The sequence below is a fragment of the Opisthocomus hoazin genome, chromosome 6 (genome assembly GCF_030867145.1).
Source record: "Opisthocomus hoazin isolate bOpiHoa1 chromosome 6, bOpiHoa1.hap1, whole genome shotgun sequence".
NCBI lineage: Eukaryota > Metazoa > Chordata > Aves > Opisthocomiformes > Opisthocomidae > Opisthocomus > Opisthocomus hoazin.
Genome location: NC_134419.1, coordinates 32,566,985 through 32,587,283, shown reverse-complemented (window position 1 = coordinate 32,587,283; position 20,299 = coordinate 32,566,985). Strand labels below are relative to the sequence as shown.

Here is a 20,299-nt window from a genome sequence, read left to right as displayed (position 1 = left end):
GCTGAATTTAGAAAAGACACGGCATCTCTGCACCCTCTGCCTCATTTCCAGGTCCCCCATCCACTTGCAAACCTGCCCCACAAAGCCACCCAAGCCCCACCACCCCCTGCCACCATGCCGTTGGCCGTCACTACCTCCTCCCAGCCCCACCACACCAAGAGGCCACGCTGGGCACACGTGGAGACCTACATGGGGTGCGGGAGCGGTGCGCAGGTGGGCAGCCCATCAGCCCCGAAGGCACTCGAGTCGCAGCGGCACCAGTCCTCAATGACATCCCCGCTGCCTGAGCACCACAGTGAGCTCATGGTGGCCTCCTGCAAGAGCTGAGAGAGAAGAGAAGGGGGTGAGCACTGGGCGGGTGAGCTCCCATCCCGCTGCCACTCCAGTGAGTGCTCATCCATCAGCGTGGTCCCTCCACCCTGGAGAGAAGGGCCAGACAACAGACAAGGGCTGCCACGGCTTGACGTGATGCTACCAGGGCAAGCTGCCTGCAAAGACCGCCCTGATGACATCTTGCTGCCCCTCACGCTCGCCCCACCACCCTCAGCCAGCAGTTCCTCACCCGCTGGGTCTGGTTGTTGGTGACCAGCTCATAGATGGGAGCTGCTTTGGTGACCTCCAGCAGGATCGGCTCGGCTGGCACATCGGGACCGGAGACAACATGGCAGAGTGGGCAGGAGGAGGGGCAGCGCCCACGGCTCTGGCACTCCATCCGCACGCCAGCCGCCATGCGCTTGGTGCCCGACTCGGAGAGGCTGGCGATGTACTCGGGGAAGGTGAGCACCTTGGGGTCCCGCTCACGCTCCTCCGACTCGTCCGAGGGGGAGTTGCCTGGGGAAGGGGGGGAGAAAAGGGGACTAGGGTGGGCTCTGAGCCATCGACAAGGGGATGCCAGGGGCCTAGAGCCCTGCCTTGTGCCCAGGAGGGCCCCCTATATCCTTAGGGGCCCCCCGCTTGCTTTGTAGGGGTTAAATGCCCACTGGTCTTCAGAGCAGAAATCAGGACTGGGAAGTCCACTCCGGCCTCTACCATCACAAGTCCTTTTGTCTCCCCATGACTCAGTTTCCCCAGCCCTTTGCCACCAGGACGGGCCATCCTTGCAGCAGGTCCCCATGAGATGGAGCCGCCTTCTTGCCGCTGGAAGCTCATGAAGGACCTGCCTGGGCATCTTCGCCTCGTGCTCACACCCCTCCAAATCCACCTGCCAAACCACTCTGCTGCAAGAGCCCCCCTGGCCCCACAGCCGATTTCTTTGCTCCACTCCCTCGGTTCCCAAGGACCCCCGTCAAGGTGATGCGGCAGAGCATGCTGGAGACCAGAGAGGACGAGCGTCAGACTGGTGTGCACAGCAACGATGCTGACTGTGCCCGTCCCCGCACAGGTCTGCAGCCAGCAGCACCGCAGAGCTCAGAACGAGCAGGGAAGACGTGCCGGTGCCTCGCGATGCCCAGAAAGCTCTTGAGATGGCTACGCAGCCACCAAGCCCCTCTCCAGCCCGTCCACCCCTCCTGCGCTCGGTCCCCGTGCAGGAGTAGGGAGATGGGGAGCAGTTCCCTTCCAGGAACTGGCTCAAGTTTGATTCCTCCTGTCTCTTCGCAGTGTCATGGGGTTGATGGAGGCAGACAAAGTTGCAGCTGGGCAAGGAAACAGGGTTTCTACCTAAGGGCTTAGCTTACAAAGCACCACCACAACGCAAAAGAAAACGGGGAGATGAGGGCAGGTACATCCATCGGGATGGCAGACCCCCCCAACCAGATTGCAACAGGGCTGAAGGCTCCTTCACCCTCTACCCTGGAATATCTGCAGGTCCTACCTTGCCAAACCTCAGGCAACCCTGCAACCCAACAGGCTCGGAAAAAAAGATCTGTGGCAGCAAAACATCGCCACGGTCTATGCTCTTCCCATGAAGGTGCCCGACGCTGGGTGCCACCGTGTCCCCACCGCACTGGGCAGTGAGCCAGACCCTGTGCTTGGTGGGCTTTTCTCCAGCACTCCCACAGCAGGAAATACGTTGACACAAGGGGAAAAGTCCTGGCACAGCAGTCAATAAGGTAGGACCTGCCCATCACTGCTGTGCCCCAGCTAGCATCTCCCCACCACTGCGAGACTCGCCGCGCAGGAGAACGGTGCTTCTCACCCAAAAGCCCTAACAAAGGACATCCATGGCTCGACACTGAAGAAAGAGGGGCCCAGAGGGACAACCGATGATGGTCGGTGGGGTTGGAGTAAGCCAAAGGAGGCCCAGATAAAGCCTCGGCCCTGGGACAGGCTCAGGGCATCGCTGGCAGGGGCTTCGTATGGGCCAGCTGCTGCGGGGAGCTGCCAAAGAGCACGTCCATGGCTCAACAGAAAGATCTTCCTACTGCAAGGGTTTCACAGAATCACAGAATGGTCGGGGTTGGAAGGGACCTCTGTGGGTCACCCAGTCCAACCCCCTGCCGAAGCAGGGTCACCCAGAGCAGGCTGCACAGGACCACGTCCAGGTGGGTCTTGAATATCTCCAGAGAAGGAGACTCCACAGACTCCCTGGGCAGCCTGTGCCAGGGCTCCGTCACCCTCAGAAGGAAGAAGTTCTTCCTCATGTTCAGACGGAACTTCCTCTGCTTCAGTTTGTGCCCGCTGCCCCTTGTCCTGTCGCTGGGCACCACTGGAAAGAGTCTGGCCCCGTCCTCCTGACACTCACCCTGCAGATATTTATCGGCATTTCTAAGGTACCCTCTCAGCCTTCTCTTCTCCAGGCTGAACAAGCCCAGCTCCCTCAGCCTCTCCTCGTAGGAGAGATGCTCCAGTCCCCTCAGCATCCTCGCAGCCCTCTGCTGGACTCTCTCCAGTAGCTCCTCATCTTTCTTGAACTGGGGAGCCCAGAACTGGACACAGGACTCCAGATGGGGCCTCACTAGGGCAGAGTAGAGGGGGAGGAGAACCTCCCTCGCCCTGCTGGCCACACTCCTCTTGATGCACCCCAGGATCCCATTGGCCTTCTTGGCAGCCAGGGCACACTGCTTGCTCATGGTCAACCTGTCATCCACCAGCACACCCAGGTCCCTCTCCGCAGAGCTGCTCTCCAGCAGGTCCGCCCCAAGCGCTTGCTGAGCAATGTGCCAGCACTAGCCTATCCTTGAGACTCCTGCGAAGAAAACAAGGCTGTCAAACAAAACCTGGGATAGAAAAGCACCGCTCCGCTCCCCCAGCGAGCTGGAAATGGATCGCTTTGGGCTGGTTGTGAATCGCAGCTTAGCAGGAGCTGAGGGAAAGCAGAGCAGCCAGGGAATGGTTTGTCTCTTGCAATTTCTCGATCGATATCCAGCTCCTGATGTTTGCAAACAAAAAGCAAAGGAGGGAAAGTGGCAGGTGCCAGAGCGAAACCGAAATGTGATATTGTGGGTGGAAAGAGACTGCCAGACCTGAAAAGCCTCCAAGCAGGAAAATCAAAGAGGAGGAAATTGCAGGAGAAAGAAAAAAAAAAAAAGCACTTGCAATCAAAAGATGCTGCATCTGGAGACAGCCCACAGCCAAACAGCAACGGGTCTGTACTCTCGCAGGTGGGCTTGGGAAGGAGTCCAGGCTCCAGGAGGTCTGAGCCTTTCCCCCACAAGAGCCCTGGAGAGAAAACAAATGTCTCCGCGGCCAGGGCGCAGCGAGAGCAGCACCGTAGGCTGCTGCCAATCCCGAGAATTCAGAAGCTTCACGATGGAAACAACGTGGAGGTCCCGCGGTGCCTGTGAACTCCAAGCTCATGCTGCCCGCACCTGGGAGCTCCAGGGCAGGGGACAGCAAAGCAAGGTCACCTAAAAAAGCAGTGGCTCATGCGTCCCTGGTGTCTGGGCTCGGGAGCTGACTCTCGCTTGCTGCCCAAGCCCGGGTGGTGCAACCCAGGGTCCCCAGCGCGGGCAGCAAAAAGCCTGCGGGCAGCTTTGCCAAGGCCAGCACAAGGGATGCTGCGGTCCTGGTGACAGCCAGCAGCAGGCAGGCGTCGGGCTGCCTCGGCTTTTGGGAAGCTGGCGTCCAAACCAGCCGTCACCCCCCTGCAAAACCCCTTCCACCCTGGGAGCCGTCAGACCTCGCTGCGGCGAGGGCACCGGAGGGGACGCAGCAGCGCCCGACGGCCCCTGCGCCACGGTGAACCTCCCAGTTCCTAACTGGTTTCCAGACATTCAAAGCACAGTACTGACAGCCTGGGAGAAGAAAACACATTAGAGGGAGAAAAGTCTGGCCGCGGGATGCAAGTGGAAGAGAGCAGATACGGCGGAGACAAAAGGAAGGAAGGAACAGGATTAAAGGCAAATAACAGTTAAGTCCAGAATCAGGCAGGATGGCTTGGTGGGATTAGCGCATCCATCTTTCATCTCCCCGGGGATGTGGGTATTTATCTGCCTTTCTGGCCCGGACTGACGCCTGCTGCAGCCCACGGGAGTCCTTCGGCCAGCTTCCAAGGGTGCGAGAGCGGGGTGTAAATCAAAGGCTGAGATGGGACGCAGCCCTGATGCGGGCTGGGCACTTTCCCTGCTACGCCAAAAGCAAACCCAGCTTCCTGCTCCCATGGGGTGGCCGCGGGGACCCTTCCTGGGGACGAGCAGGGCTCCTACCTTTGCTGATGTCCTCGTACTCGAGCCAGAGCTGCCGCTGGACCTGCCTGTTGGGATACCAGATGGAGCAGGACTCCTCGAAGCCGTACACGGCCTCCTGGATGTAGTGGTTGCCAAACTGGTCCAGCAGCGCCACAAAATCTCCGCGGGAGGTGGCCCCGTCCAGAGAGTGGAGCGCGTTGCTGAAGGCTGGGGAGGCGACGGGAGGAGCTGCTCAGATCTCAGAGGACGCCCAAGCCCTTGCCACCTCCCAAAACGCTTGTGATGTGTGACCAACCTCTGAGCCCATCACCTCCCAGAAGAAGGTTGTGTGTCCTCTCGCCACCCCTTTTTCCCCTCCTTCCCCCCCAAGCCCTTGCCACCTCCCTAGATGCTTGCGATGGGCGAACAACCTCTGAGCCCATCACCTCCCAGAAGAAGGTTGTGCGTCCTCTCGCCACCCCTTTTTCCCCTCCTTCCCCCCCGCCCCGCATGCTTACACTGGGAGATGGTCAGCTGGCTGAGCCGGACGTGGTACATGACAGATTGCACCTTCCAGTGCTGCAAGAGCGGGTACCCGGACACCTCGCTGAAGTTCACCATCCCTGCCGGAGAGAGGACACAGGGGCTCAGTGCCACGGCCCAGGGACGCCTCGCCGCGGGGCAACGCAGCTGGCGGGGTGGGCAGAGGCTGGGTAGAGGGCTGCGCACACACCACGTCCCCCCAGGGAGACAGCCAGGCACCCGGAGCTGAGGGTCAGCTGCTCCCCAGCAATTAAAATGATGGCTTTGAAGGAAAACACGCGGGCTCGTTTCATCCTGCCGTTCAGGGCTCCGCATCGGAAGATAATGAGCCTCCTCAACCACCCCTCCTGCTTCATGCCCAGCTCCCAAGACATGCCCAGGAGTGCTAATTATTTCACTAATGAGAGCTGTGGTTTTTAATGAGCCGTTTGCAGGCCTGGGAACGGTCACCGTCACGCCATGTGTGCCCAAGTGACGCCAACCGAGAGGCCCTGGGTCCCTGACTTGGGACAGAGCCAAGCAGGACACACGCTCAAGGGGGAAACCACACGCCTCTCAATGCTCGTGGCCCCTCGGGACGTCACAGCAATGCTGGGGCTGAGCAGGACCTGGGCTTTCTCCTTCTCCAGGCAAGGCCATCCCATTCTCCAGCCATTTAACTGTGTTACGGGAGCCAGAAATCCATGGGGACCAGGGCTGGGCGGCCACTTCGTCCCGCCCAAGGCACAAGCCAAGGCACACCGCAGCTCAGCTTCCACGAGCAGAGGGACAGAAAAGCCACCGAGCCTTGGACCGCAGCATCCCTCAGCGTGCCAGAGCAGGACGCCGGGACACAGCCACCTCCTCCCTCTGCCACACAGCACCATGGCACGCCTCAAGCTCCACTGCTGAAGAGCCACACGGCAGGAGTTCAGGAGGACAACGATGGGCATCCCCGCCTCCGTAACAAGAAATGAAGGTGGAGGATAAGGAGGATGAGAAGCCTGAAGAAGAGAAGGCTGAGAGGGGACCTTAGAAATGCCTATAAATATCTGCAGGGTGGGTGTTAGGAGGACGGGGCCAGACTCTTTCCAGTGGTACCCAGTGACAGGACAAGGGGCAACGGGCACAAACTGAAGCAGAGGAAGTTCCAGCTGAACATGAGGAAGAACTTCTTCCCTCTGAGGGTGACGGAGCCCTGGCACAGGCTGCCCAGGGAGGTTGTGGGGTCTCCTTCTCTGGAGATATTCAAGACCCGCCTGGACACGGTGCTGTGCAGCCTGCTCTGGGTGACCCTGCTTCGGCAGGGGGGTTGGACTGGGTGACCCACAGAGGTCCCTTCCAACCCCGAACGTTCTGTGATTCTGTGATCCTTTGCCTTCCAGTGCCTCTCCCTTCGGTGCTGGCTGCTACCAACAGCTTCAAAGCCTCCCTCTTCCCTGGGAAGTGTTTATGCAAAAAACAGCCCTTCCTTACTCAGCAGCTCTGCCTCTCGTGTATTCACTGCAACATCCAGATCTGCTTACTGACAAGATTTTACTTCTTTTCCTTTTTTTCCTTCCCCCCCCCCCCCCCCCCCTTAATCAGCCACAAAAAGCCAGCAGAGCTGTGGGAAATGAATAGGGTAATTTACTGGCTTCTGCCTCCCCGGCATAATTGCCGGTGGTGTCCCAGCCCCACCAAACCTGCCGTGATGCTGCGGCAGCCGTCGTTACAGCCACGTAACCCCGTCAACGCAGCGGGGAGGACAGCAGAGCCCCATTGGGGTGTAGGTGTCCTCCAGCACATCCAGCCAGGGCTGAGCATCCCTATGGCTGCAGGGGTGACCCGCTGACGTGGCTCCCCAAGGGCAGGTCGGCCCTGCCAGCACCCTCCTCTCTGCCTGCACACACACATCTGTGTTGCCATGCCCCTCATTGGGGTGCTCCCCGAAACCCTCCCGGGAGCTCTGCCAGGCGGGGTGAATGCACAAGGTCCTGTATGAGACCACCCTGCAGACGCTTCCCAAAGCACCTTACCACCCACACAGAATCATAGAATGGTTTGGGTTGGAAGGGACCTTAAAGATCATCTGGTTCCACCCCCCCCCCGCCGTGAGCAAGGACATCTTCCACCAGACCAGGTTGCTCAGAGCTCCATCCAACCTGGCCTTGAACCCTGCAAGGGAAGGGGCAGCCACAGCTTCTCTGGGCAACCTGGGCCAGGGCCTCACCAACCTCATGGTGAAGAATTTCCTCCTAATATCTAATCTAAGTCTGCCCTCTTTTAGTTTACAGCCATTCCCCCTTGTCCTATCACTACACACCCTTGTGAAAAGTCCCTCTCCGTCCTTCCTGTCAGCCCCTTCAGGTAGTGGCAGGCTGCTCTAAGGTCACCCTGGAGCCTTCTCTTCTCCAGACTGAACAGCCCAACTCCCTCAGCCTGTCCTCATTTGGTAGCTGCCCAGTGTCCTCAGCCATCTCAGCCAACGACAACAAGCATCGAGAAAACAACAGCAATTCAGGACTGCTGGCAACTCAGTGGAAGCAAGGTAAATCCCTGAAGGTTGTCTAGGAAGCCACCATGACCCTACAGCTCACGGACCACGACACTCTGGCAGGACAAACCCAAACATTTTGGCTTGGTGGCAGCAGGTTTGGAACGCTTCATTACGCCAGCGAAGGGTTTCTGATTCGGAAATCAAACGAAAGGTGTTTGGAAACTTTTTTTGCCTTGAATTAAAAAAAAAAAATAATCCTTTTTGCAAATAAATATCCAATGGATGCTTGAGCTTTTACCCCACACAACTAATTTACAGCCTCTACCACATTTTTAATGCCTTCCTCTTAGCACTTACTAAAGCCAGACTGGACGTACCCCATGGCAGATACATCCCCTGGGAGGGGTAGGTGCCGAAGCCGGGCATGCCGGCAGTGGCCCCGTTGGGAGAGGCGCGGGTCTGGCCGGACTCACTCACCGGTGAGGAACTCGGGGTCGGGTGTGGGGTCAGAGAGCTCCTCTTGGCACTGGTTCTCCAGGGGCACCGTGGCCACCACCAGCCCGTCTGGCAGCTGCTGCTCCAGGCCCCGGGCAAAGTTGTTCTGCCTAGAATTGAATTGCAGAGAGGAGAGCAAGGCTGAAGGACAGCAGAATTGCCTGGGATCATCCCCACCAGCCAGTGACCCATCCCAAAAACCCACCCAGAAGCAAGCCCTTCTTCTGGGCTTGGGTTACAAAGATGCCTGCTGTTGATGGAAAGCTTCAGATGCCTCCCCCCCACCAGCCCTCTCCTGTAAAGCTTGGCCAGACATGGATGGACCAGGCAGTCCGCTATGGTCATGCTCCCCATGCCACCTTCTTCAAGAGCACAGCAAGGTCTGACCCTGCTGGGGTCACCTCCTCACCTGAACGTCCCTTTGAGAACTTGCCCTGCGGCCACCTCCTTGGAGTGGTTGTTGTAGCCGTAGAAAATCTCCCCGAAGAGGGTCTGGTTCATGGGCAGCTCGCGGGGCTCGCCACAGTCCCCCGCCTCGGGGCATGACTCCGAGATGAGCTGGCACGACCGCCCGTCCGTCCCCAGCTTGTAGTCCTCGATGCACCTGGGAAGCCAGCACAGGGTCCACCATCAGCTGCAGCACACCGCAGTGGGGACTGGGGCCACCAGGCCACCCCAGTAGGGACACAGGGAACGGAGGAGACCTCCCTCCCAAGCCACCCAACCCTCTGAGCTCAGGGTGACAGCGGCGAAGTAGAGCAGCACCTCAAGGGTGTCCCCATCGCCGGGGCAGTGACGGGTCGCTCACCCACAGAACATGAGGATGTTGTAGAGCAGGGGATCCTCGGGCAGGGGAACCATCTGCTGCAGGCACAGCTGCTCACAGCCCCCGTTGAAGCCATCCGAGCAGTCCACACCGATGTGACGGTCGTAGCAGCCCGTGCCATCCTTCATGGGGCTCAGTCCCATCGGGCACTGGTCAGGGGGAAGCGAGAGGTGAAGCTCCCAGGGAAGAAATCTGGTCCCGGGGGTGAGGTGGAAGGGAGGGCTCCAGCGCTGCTCTCCGTTGGAAACTGTAGCCCAAGCGATGCTCGGGGGGTGTGGGACGGACCACGGCAACGCCGCCCGCGGCTGCAGATATTCCTCCTGCCTCCTCTGCCCCCTGGGAGTGCAGACCCCGGGGTGGGAGCCCCCCGAGCCGCCCCCCACCAAGGTAACGTGCGGCCAGCTCTGCTCACTGCCAAAGCAATGCTGCCTGTTCCACCGGCTGCCCCACGCTCACAGCCTCCTCACCCCAATCTCCAGCTCGGGTGGCATCGCAGCAGGACGTCCCAGCCCCACACATCCCTCCGTTTCAGGGTCACACGCTTTCCCCGCACGGCAGTGACAGGGGACACGCGCAAGTGACGTGGGACCTCCCGGAGAGCCGACAAGCGGATGGGCTCTCGCTCCCTCACGTGTGTGTGCAGCAAGGACGGGGACGGAGGAGATGCCAGCCCAAACCCATCTCTTCCTGCTACAAAGCCAACCCCAAAATGCCCACCCCGAGGAGACAGGAATCACAGAATCCCAGAACGTCAGGGGTTGGAAGGGACCTCTGTGGGTCACCCAGCCCAACCCCCTGCCGAAGCAGGGTCACCCAGAGCAGGCTGCACAGCACCGTGTCCAGGCGGGGCTTGGATATCTCCAGAGAAGGAGACTCCACAACCTCCCTGGGCAGCCTGGGCCAGGGCTCCATCACCCTCAGAGGGAAGAAGTTCTTCCTCACCAGGGAAGAGAGGAGGGGTGCAGCAGCCCTTCCCCATCCTCCCTCTCCCTCCTTGCTCACACCGACGGAGGTTCGCAGGTCCCCGGGGGGCCACGCACCACGCAGCCCGTCGAGTCCAGCTTGCGGTCCGAGATGCAGCGGAAGTTCTTGCTGCAGCCCCCGTTGTCCCGGGAGCAGTCGCGGACAGGGCCGAAGGAGTCGAGGAGGACCTCCAGGCTGTCGAAGGAGGAGGAGGTCATCAGCTCTTCCCTGCGAGGAGGAGGAGGAGGAGGAGGAGGAGGAGGTGTTTCACTGCTCCGATGAGACGGCCGCGAACGCGTGCACGACTGCGGCTGCCACGTGGGGTTTTTCTGGAGCTCAGGTTTCCCTCGGGCTGACAAGGCACTGAACAGCAGCCAAGCTTTTAAAGGGATGCAAGAGCTACTGAGATGATGGGAGCTACCTCCGAAGGCACTAAAAGAAGGGCAGGTGAACAGACGTACTAACGTCCACCTGCAAAAATGAGAGGCAGGGTCCCAGCTCTCATCAACCCCCACGTGCTTTGGGCTGGTCCTCTCACTCCAGGGACACGCCACCAATTTACTAAGATGCCCTCGCCCTGCCGTCACACCCACCTGACCTCCACCGCGTCCTCCATCACCGTCATGTCGGTCTTGCACTTGGCCGAGGGGTTGATGGCCAGCTCGGCCGGCGGGATGACGAAGCTCTTGCTCAGCGGCAGCCACATGCCTTCCCCCAGGGTGTAGGTGAACCTGCCGGGGAGAGCAGCAAAGGGGGGAAATGCCGAGCCCGGAGGGCTGCCCCTACCCAAAACCAAGCCCTCTAACCTCCCTGCCGCCCTGCAGGGCTGCCAGCCCAAGCAGAGGCATTGGGGCAGGGTAAAGTGGGGTGGCTCCTCCAAATGCACCCAAACGACCCCCCAAAAGCACACAATAGGTAATTTTAAAAAGTAAAATAAAGGCACTTCCCTTCTCGATAGAAATCCTTCTTCAGAACTTAAACCTCCCTCCCATCACGAATGGAGAGGAGGAGCTGGCTGGTGGGCATCCAGTATCCCACATGGCCGCTGTAGGAGGACCTCCCCAGTCATGCTTGCGTGTCCCCAGGAGGTGGCACAGGACAGCCGCGCTCAGCCCTGCCAGCTGGGGTACCAGCCCGCCCGTATGCCCCCAGCCATATTTCTGAACCCCAAAATGTACTGCCCAGGTTACCTTTACCGCTTACCGAAAAATCTTGTCTGAAGGCTGCTCACCCAGCACCAGGTCAAAGCCGCGCTGGAAGATGGTGTAAGGCCAGGGCCTGGAAGAGAAACCCAGGAGCATCACGCCAGCATCGTGCCCCAGCTGCCGCTCACAGCCCGAACCGCTTACAGCCCCCAGCTCACGGGCAGAGGGGTTTCGTTGTTTCGGGAAGGGGAGCTGAGGAAGCCTCAGGACCCGTGGGACTTTGCATAGGGTTCTGGAAGACAAGCTGGAAGCTTGGAGCCAAGCAGGAGGCTGGAGAGCTGCTGGCCCCATCTCCTCCATCCCTCCTGCCCTAGACAGCACCAGGTGATGCGCAACCACGGTCTGGTGGTCAGCGCCCTTCGGTGGGACACCCGCAGCCACGACACCTCGGGACGTTCATCCCCAGCAGCACGGCCCCGCCGGGAGACCATCACTGAGGCTGACGAGGCAGAGAGAGGGAAGGCACAGAGACCCCCGCTCCCAGGCCCTAAATCCCCACTGCAACAGCTCAGAGCTGGGGAGAGAAAGAGATTTGCCATCCCCTTGCATCGCTGCTGTTAAAACTCAGGGTGAAAGTATCGGGTGCTGCCGACAAGCCCGAGGATTTTCTCCAGAGGCAATTACAGCGCTCCTGCACAAGCACTTTAATTTCTAATCTGAAGTTCTTTCAGCAAGGACAAAAAAAAAAATAATAATAAGAAAAAAACCCCTGATGGCAGGATTACGGGATGCTGTCTCCTTTCCTTGCCGGGATACAACGCCGTTTTCCCGTCCGGTCGGCTGGGAGCAGGGGATTACATTCAGCCTGCGGATCGGATTGCCCTGAAGGAGGTCAGCTCCTCGCTTCTCGCCGACGCCTTGAACGCTCCCGCGCCTCCGCAGATGGGTTTTATTCTCGCTTCTCCAGAGCACGCCGGGCAGGGAAGAAAAGCGGAGGCAAAGTATTGTTCCCCACCGGCTCGGGCGGAGAAGCGGCTGTGAAGAGCCGCTCTCGGCTCACCGGAGGCACGGTGGCTGCCGGGGCTCTGCCAGATGGCACATCGGCCAGCACACGGACGCCAACGCATCCTGGACACGTGGCCAGTGGGTTTGGACCCGCCTGGGAGATGGAAATCAGAGCCCAGGCCATGTCACGTCCACCCAGGGTGCTACTTCCAGCTGTGGCTGAAATGCTGGCTGTGAGCTGGAGAAGAAGGTTTCCACGCGCCGGGAAGGGAGCGTGCGGCATCTTCCCAGCCTGCCCCACTTTGCCCCCACTCGGGGTCAAAAAAGGCCAGTGGAAAGGAACATTCAGCCTTTAGCTACATGCCTGCATGGAAGGGGAAAACCAGTGCTGCCAGGCACCACGGAGCCTTCAAGGACACGGTACCTTCTGCAGGTCAGCCCCGAGGTGGTCTCCATAGAAGACTTCCAGCTCAACGAGAGGCACTTACCCATCCTCTCCTCCTCTTGCTTGGTCAAATCATAGCAGAGGAAGCTCTCCAGGAGCTCAGCACTGACATTGCCACCCACCCGCCCTTGCTGACCTTCTGCTGCAGAAGACGGGGTGAGATCTCCTTCCCCAGGCACACCTCACCTCCTCCGTCGCCGCCCTTTTGCCCTCTGTGCCCCTGCCGCTGTTTCACCCCCTCCTTCCTCTCCTGTGCCCACACGGCTGTCGCCCTCCCCGCTTTCTGCTTTCACTGGAGGCATCTTGCTGCTCCAGGTTTTGTTGCTCTTTGCAGTTATTTTGGTTCCACGGTCTTCAGAGCTCACAAAGGACTGAGCAGAAGCAGCTCTGCGTCTGATCAGGTTGGATTAAATGGGCCAGAAATGACAGCTCTCGACTCCCTGCAAGCCTTGCCACTCGGGTGGGCGTCCGAAACAACAAAACGGGGGAGCACGGGGGCAGCTGAGAACCTGCAAACTCCCCACACCCAGTCAGCAAGTTCCCACGGCCAGATCTCCAGGACAACCTTCTGGCCTCTTTGCTTTTTCCAGCTGGAGCGTCAGCTCCACCGAGAAGCCGCCGCACGTGAGCGCGGCTGAAATGCCATCGGAGGAGAAGGTGGTCGGCTCTTACACACTGAAATAGGTGAGCTCACATCTGGTTCCTTGCCCCGCCGTGCTCCTGGGGGTTTCCACCCAGCGAGTGGCACGAGGACAGCGGTGCCGGACCCAATCCTGGCATCAAAGCACCAGCTCCAAGTGCCTGCTGGGAGCCAGCAGCTCGGACCAAGGCGCTCACCACATCTTCAGTGTTCAAACCAAGGCTGAACAGACCAGAAGCATCCCTGCAGCGCCTGCACCTCTCCGGCAGCCCCAGGACCCACTCCCCACGCCGACGATCCATGAAGACCCACCACCACCCTGATGTGGGGCGAGCAGAGAGCTGCCGACTTCTCCCGCCAGCGATGCCCATCCCGGCTCCTCCCCGACTTCGCTTCGCAACAGCTTTGCTTGGGCTTCAGCTGCCGATGCCTCTCCCCTTCCCACCCCCCACCCCCTGCCATCCCTTCCAAGCAGCTCTTTATTAGAAATGCTAATGCCGGCACTTTCTCCCTGGGCTGCCCGTAAATCTGCGAGGAGAATGGGGCGGGAGGAGGAGGCGGATGGGTGGTTTGGTGAAAGGATCTGAAAGAAAGAGAAGCTTTTTTATCCGGCCGTCCTTCAAGCTCGCGAAGCCGAGGCACACAGCAGGGGATGGAGAGAGGCAGAGGGGAAAAGAAAAAAGATAGAAAAAGGAGTGGGGGGAAAAAAAAGAGAAAAAGAGAAAAAAAGAAACCCAGACTCTAAGCAGGAATAGTGCTGTCCTTGTCACTTTGGCTTGTCCTAGGCTCCTTGGTGGGGTGGGGAGAGGATGGTGCATGGGGACGGGGCAGGAGGAGCGGGTGCTCGGCCACGGAGGGGGGGAGCTGCGTGCAGAAGAGGAGAGGCACGGCAGGGAGGGAGCGGAGGTGGGCAAGCAGGGCACGGGCTGTTGCGTTAATTCAGGTCCTGTGCTGGAAAAAACGGCTGCAAGGCTGCGGGGCGGAGATAGGAAGGGTAACCTGCCCTGCATGGCTGAGGTGGTCCCTGCTTGCCAACTGCTAGAAGAGGACAAGAGTGCCCGGCCCGACACATTCGCCTAATTGCCTTAAACTGGCCAAAAACCTCCCCATGCCAGGGTGAAGCCCATTACAAGCTGATCCGTCTCGCATCTCCTTGGGGCATCCGAAAAGGGCCCCCAGGCCAGCACGGCGCGCGGGGATGGGGAAGCCACGGGACACCGCGTGACGGATCTAAGGGCTGAGCTGCAGATGTACGAACGTGGGCAGGCAGGAGTTTATTAACCGCAGGCAGAATGAGCTGCTCTGACTTTTGGTCAAGTCATAGCACGAAGCGACCGCAGGAATTTGGTTTGATGAGCAAAGACAAGGCAGGGTTGGTTGGATTGCTGGAAACCGAACCCTACCCGAGAAACATCAGAGTAAGAGCCGGAAAGCAGCTAATTAACAATGCAAATCAAAGCAGGAAGGCAGACTGTGAACGCACAAACAGCACCAGCCAGATTTGTTTAAAACAGCTGAAGAGCAGCACAAAAAAAAGCAGGTGATCAAATGTAGCTGCTACCCATGATCAAAAAGATCTTCTTTTTCGAAAAGCTGATGGAGATTTCGGACCGGACGCGTCAGGTGGAAGATGTACCACGATGGCGCGGATCTCAGCGTGGTACCCAAAATCCACGCAACACGCAAAGCCTCGCTGCCTTCACTAATAAAGTTCAAAGATGAGCTCGTCTTCACAAGCAAAATTAGATGCCGCTGAGTGAACAGACACCGAGCCAACCTGCCATCGCCGTAAATAAAAACAAACCGATGGCAAACCTATCGAAACTAAAGGGTTCAGATGAGTTTTCAGACAAAAAAACACCACCCTAGGAACCCAAAAGAGGTCACGGCCAGACCACGTCGCTCCAAAGCACGCCGAGGGGCTTGGCAGAGCCCCCAGGTCCTGCTGAACCCCCCCTTTTGCTAAGAGCCGACGTGGCTCCTCCAGGGACTGACTCGGCGCCTGGCTTGTGCCACCCGCGGCAGCAGCACATGGCTCCAATGTTGGAGGGGTTAAGGGCGTATTAGGCAAACAACAGTCAGAAACACTTCAGGCACAGCTGATCTCGCCTTGGGATGGAGGGAGAGAGCAGAGGATTTGCAGACATCTCTTTCAGGTGAGCCTGTGGGCAACCTTGTTAGGCTCGAGCTGGGAGAAAGCTGATGAGCATGATAAAAGACAGCGTGGCCTGGCAGCTCCACCACCACCCCAAAAAACCCACAAATACCAGGCTGAAAATACAAGTTATTCAGTTGAACGGTCTCTGACAAGACGGTTCTTCTGGACCAAAGAGAGTTCATCACAGACAACGACCCTGTGGAGGCCAAGGGTGCACAGGGGACACCTTGGACAGGGAGAAGAGACCTCCACCATCACAAGCCCTTGCAGGCAGAGCTGCCCCAAGCCGCACTTGGACATCAGAAAGAGATCGCGGCACAGAAAAAAAAAAATCCTCATTAAACACCAAGCTGGCCTCAGCATCACAATGCTTACTGTGGACTAGCTTTCAAGAGCCCCTATAAACAGTGGAAGCTGCAGGCAGGGATGGCTGAGCGTGGCTTCAGCTGCTACCATTTTCCGAAACAAAAATCCGACAAGTTTAAGGAAGAAACACAAAACGACCCCGGTGTCAGACAGCTCGAGAGAGGAGCTCTCAAAGGCTGGCGCTGAAAAAGCCCCGACACTGCAGCGTTGGAGCCTTCTCAAGAGTCCAGAGAAGGGCAGAAGGACTTTGATGGCTCTACCACAGTCTAGATCTGCTGGGTTCCTCTGCCCCAAACAGCAGAGTAGGTTGGAAATGCTGTGTATAATCTGCCATAGCCAACTTTGGTAAGTATGAAGAGACCCAAGACAACAGGTATCCTGGCCAGGTATGAACACTGTGGCGGGAGAAAAGGCAGAGGCTCAAGCATGAGCATGGAGAAGGCTCCCTTGGGGGCATCGGGATGGAGCTGGGTCTGAAAAGCAGCCCCAGATCCCCCGGAGGAACGAAGCGGGTCCTGAGCACCTTCCGAGCTGGCATTGCTGAGACTACAGCTGGGTCCAGAGCTGCGAACAGGTCCAGAGGGCTGCAGGAACGGATTCATCCTTCCCGCCTTTGGCTTCTCTCCTGCTTGCTACCATTTGTATTTTCTCCCAGTTCACCTCCAAGCAGCTTTTTCCCCACTTTCCCTCTAGACGACGGAGCAGCTAGATCGGGAAGGACCTAAAGCAGAGCAATGTGCATGGGAGGAAAAGTGTGAAGCTGCAGTCCCACACCCAGGAGCAAAGGCAAAGCAGGGGGGAAGGAAGCAAACGCTTCTCCACCTATGCTTGATCCATTTTTCCTACCCGCCTCAGCGGACAAAGTCATTTGCCTTCTTGCGTTTCGCAAGGTGGTGGGTCCAGCACACTGCTGGCAGATCTGACCGAGGCACAGGCTGGCACCAAAGCCATGGGTGGTCATGGTGGGCTCTTTCCAACCCACCGTGAAACACTTGCAAACCCAACACGTGTCCCTGGCAGGGGGAATAACCCTTCCACGCTCCCGTCCCCATCCCTCTGTGCCTCAGGGATGGGCACAGAGGAGCTGGGGACATCCCTGTCGGACGCTTGTCCCCTGGGGACAAACCGGGAAGGGAGCTCTATTTCTGTCCTTCACTCCCCACCCCGGCAGTGGTACCTGGCAGCGGTTTGGGGACCCTGGCCACAGCCCTCAGCCCGTCCCCAACACGGGGTCACCTGTCCCATGAGCATCGCCCCGTGCCCAGCCTGGCTCAGGGCGCCCGCGACGACGGCCGCCCTCGCCTCCGCACCGCGTTTCATTGCCAAATTGCTTTTAGAATGAAAAGAAAAAGATGGAGGAGAGGGGGCTGGAGAGAGAGCAGTGCTGCTGTCCCTGGGCCCCAGTTCAAAGGGACGCAGCTGGGGCCAGCAGTCCCGTCGCTGCCGTCCCCTGGCACAGCGGGGATGCCACCAAGCCTGGCCTTTGATGATTTTTCTCTTCCCGCCGCGAAGACTAATGACTTCAGAGAGGGCACAGATCCGGCTGCGGCCCAACGAGATGAGGGGAGGAAAAAGGCGGTTGGAGGTGTCGGTGCAACGTGGGGTCTCTGGATTTGGGGGTGTCTCGGCTTTCTGCACGCTAACCACCTCCAGCCACCCCTGGAAGTCCCCATCTGCACATCAGAGACCCGTGAGCGTTAAGGAGGAGATGGAGCATCCTGAGGGCCACAGAGGCATGGGAATGTTTGGATCCCCCCCCCCCCAAATTGCTGTCGAAACATCAGAAAACTTTCCCTTTGCACACTGTAAAGCTGTGGAGCAGAGGGGACTGCTCTGTTCTCTCACTGCATGGCATCGAAGCATCTGATTTTTCTAACGTGCTTGATTTTCAGCGGGGCATCCCCATCCCACAGCCTCCCTCCTCTGCCGAGGACGGCAGCCCGGCCTCAGCTCTCCGCTGACACCTCGCGCACCCAAACCAAAAGCCCCACGAAGCGCAGGGTGCCAAGGAGAGTGCCTGCAAGGGGAAGAGGAGCAGCCTCCATCTTCTCTGGGCGGTGTTTACTCTGAAACCTAGCAATGGCCTCTCCTACATCACCGCTGATTATTTCAACGCCTAGAAATTCCTGCCTCCCGCAGACCTGCTGCAGAGCCCAGCCGCGCGCCGACCTTACGATTCACCAAGATTACGCTAGATCACAGAATCACAGAATGGTCGGGGTTGGCAGGGACCTCTGTGGGTCACCCAGTCCAACCCCCCTGCCGAAGCAGGGTCACCCAGAGCAGGCTGCACAGGACCTTGTCCAGGTGGGGCTTGAATATCTCCAGAGAAGGAGACTCCACAACCTCCTTGGGCAGCCTGGGCCAGGGCTCCGTCACCTTCAGAGTGAAGAAGTTCTTCCTCATGTTCAGAATCAACTTCTCTGCTTCTTTTTGTGCCCATTGCCCCTTGTCCTGTCGCTGGGCACCACTGGAAAGAGTCTGGCCCTGTCCTCCTGACACCCACCCAAGAGGATTTGCCCACAGCCCTGCTACGCTGCTGTTGCAGCCCAGCAGCTCACGAGAGGACGGTCCAAGTCTGGGCACGCTGCGGTGGACGCACTCACCCCTGGTTCGTTCCCCACTCGTTCCGGATGCAGAGGTGCTTATGCACAGGGTCCTTCATGTAACCTTCGTAGCAGAGACACTCACCTACAGAGGGGGGGGGGACATGAGGGACATGGGCGGACATGGCTTGCCACGTGCATCTCTGCCTGAAGCCACCCCGAGTCCCCGGCAGCTCCGTTCCCACACATGGAGCAAGAAAGCATCTTCCCACCACAGCCGGGTTGAGCAGGCAGAGGTGAGCTCCCGAACCCAACCCAGCTGACCACCTACCAGTCTCAGGGTCACACTGGTGCTCGCAGGGATCAAGCAGGCGCCGGGCGCAGAGGTCCAGGGCCCAGGGCCCGCTGGAGTTTTGCTGGGAGAAGAGCACGACCTGCGCCGGGTTCAGCCAGTCGCTGGCATCCAGCTGGCTCCCCTCCAGCAGGATGAACCGGCTCCCTGCCGCCGAGAGGGGAATCAGCGGCGGCGAACCGCGGCGGTCCCCTCCATACCATGATGGTCTCCTCCATCCCGTGATGGATCCCTCTCCATCCTGTGATGGCCCCCTCCATCCTGTGATGGCCCCCTCCATCCCGTGATGGCCCCCTCCATCCCGTGATGGATCCCCCTCCGTCCCGTGATGGATCCCCCTCCATCCCGTGATGGATCCCCCTCCATCCTTTGATGGCCCTCTCTGTGCCGTGATGGATCCTCTTCCATCCTGTGATGGATCCCTCTCCATCCTGTGATGGCCCCCTCCATCCTGTGATGGATCCCCCTCCATCCCGTGATGGCCCTCTCCATCCCGTGATGGTCCCCTCCATCCCGTGATGGATCCCCCTCCGTCCCGTGATGGTCCCCTCCATCCCGTGACGGTCCCCTCCATCCCATGCTGGATCCCCCTCTGTCCCGTGATGGCCCTCTCCATGCTGTGATGGCCCCCTCCATCCCGTAAGGATCCCCTCCATCCCGTGACAGCCTTCGCCATCCTGTGACAGCCCCCTCCATCCCGTGACGGCCCCCTCCATCCCAAGACAGTGCCCTCTGTCCCACAACAGCCCCTTCTGTTCCACAGTGAGCTCCTCTGTCCCGTGCCTGTCTCCTCTGCGCTGTGATGGTCCCCTCTGTCCCATGTCTGCCTCCTCCACCCCATGACAGCCCCCTCCATCCCACACCTGTACCCTCTGTCCCACATTCATGTCCTTCAACCCACGACGGTCCATCCCATTCCGTCTCATCCCATCCCATCCCATCCCATCCCATCCCATCCCATCCCATCCCATCCATTCCACCATGGCCCCCTCAGTCCTGCGCCCATCCCCGTCCATCCTGCACCCATCCTGCATCTGTCCTCTCCATCATTCCCTCCTCCCCTCCGCTACAGCTGACAGAGTGGGACAGGAGCGGGTGGCAGGACCGCCGGATGCTCACCGTCGGCGATGAGGTGCTCGGGGACGTGGAGGGTGATCTTGACGACAAGGGGGCAGCTCATGTGGGAAGAGCACACCAGGCTGATGACACAGCTCGTCACGCTGATGAGGGTCAGCGTCGTCTTGTTCACGGGGCTCCGGGGGGACCCCACTGCAAAATGTGAAAGCACAGGCAAACCTGAGCCCTGGGGGACCCAGGAAGATCTTGGGGCGCAGCCAGAGGATCTCAGGGTGCAGAGACCCTGCCCAGGCCGCTGGAAATCCAGCATCAATCCAATCAAGCGGAGTCACTTTGGGTTTTCAAGAGCATGAAGCCCCAGGCTGTCCTGCACCCCTGCGCTGCTGCACACCCAGACCTTTGCAGCAGCTGGACTTTAAAGCAGAGCAGAGATGTTGCAGAGAAGAAAGGTAAATGCAATATCTTTTTTCCCCGACCCCTCCTTCTTCTGGGCACTTTCTCTTGGGTTAGTTTTGCCATGACAACAGCCTCCTGGATGTCTTTGAACAAGCACCAGAAAGCCCTAACCGCTGAGGGCATGCAGGTCTTTGACTTTTCATCTCTCAGCTGAAGAAGCTGAGCAGGAAAAGCCGGCTGGGGGATGAGCTATCCGCTGTGGAGACAAAGCCTGAACCAGCCTCCCAGCACCCACCACGGGCGCTGGGGGTGAAGAAGATGTCCCACCACTCCCAGA

The 20,299-nt window shown here is 59.1% G+C and overlaps 1 protein-coding gene across 4 annotated transcripts in view; it reads right to left on the bottom strand.

Annotated features, from left to right (window-relative positions):
- The window catches only part of ASTN1 (astrotactin 1), a 58,182-nt gene that overhangs the window by 10,969 nt on the left and 26,914 nt on the right, over positions 1–20,299 (bottom strand). For 3 of the 4 annotated variants that reach the window (XM_075422606.1, XM_075422608.1, XM_075422609.1), the window contains exons 6-18: positions 19,609–19,758; positions 18,469–18,636; positions 18,198–18,282; positions 11,036–11,110; positions 10,426–10,563; positions 9,910–10,060; positions 8,852–9,018; positions 8,453–8,647; positions 8,026–8,153; positions 5,066–5,170; positions 4,587–4,775; positions 563–831; positions 190–323 (exon numbers count right to left, since the gene is read on the bottom strand). In XM_075422606.1, the coding sequence (XP_075278721.1) occupies positions 190–323; positions 563–831; positions 4,587–4,775; positions 5,066–5,170; positions 8,026–8,153; positions 8,453–8,647; positions 8,852–9,018; positions 9,910–10,060; positions 10,426–10,563; positions 11,036–11,110; positions 18,198–18,282; positions 18,469–18,636; positions 19,609–19,758 (1,954 nt within the window). The remainder of the gene's footprint in view (positions 1–189; positions 324–562; positions 832–4,586; positions 4,776–5,065; positions 5,171–8,025; positions 8,154–8,452; positions 8,648–8,851; positions 9,019–9,909; positions 10,061–10,425; positions 10,564–11,035; positions 11,111–18,197; positions 18,283–18,468; positions 18,637–19,608; positions 19,759–20,299) is intronic. The other variant, XM_075422607.1, reaches the window with a different exon arrangement.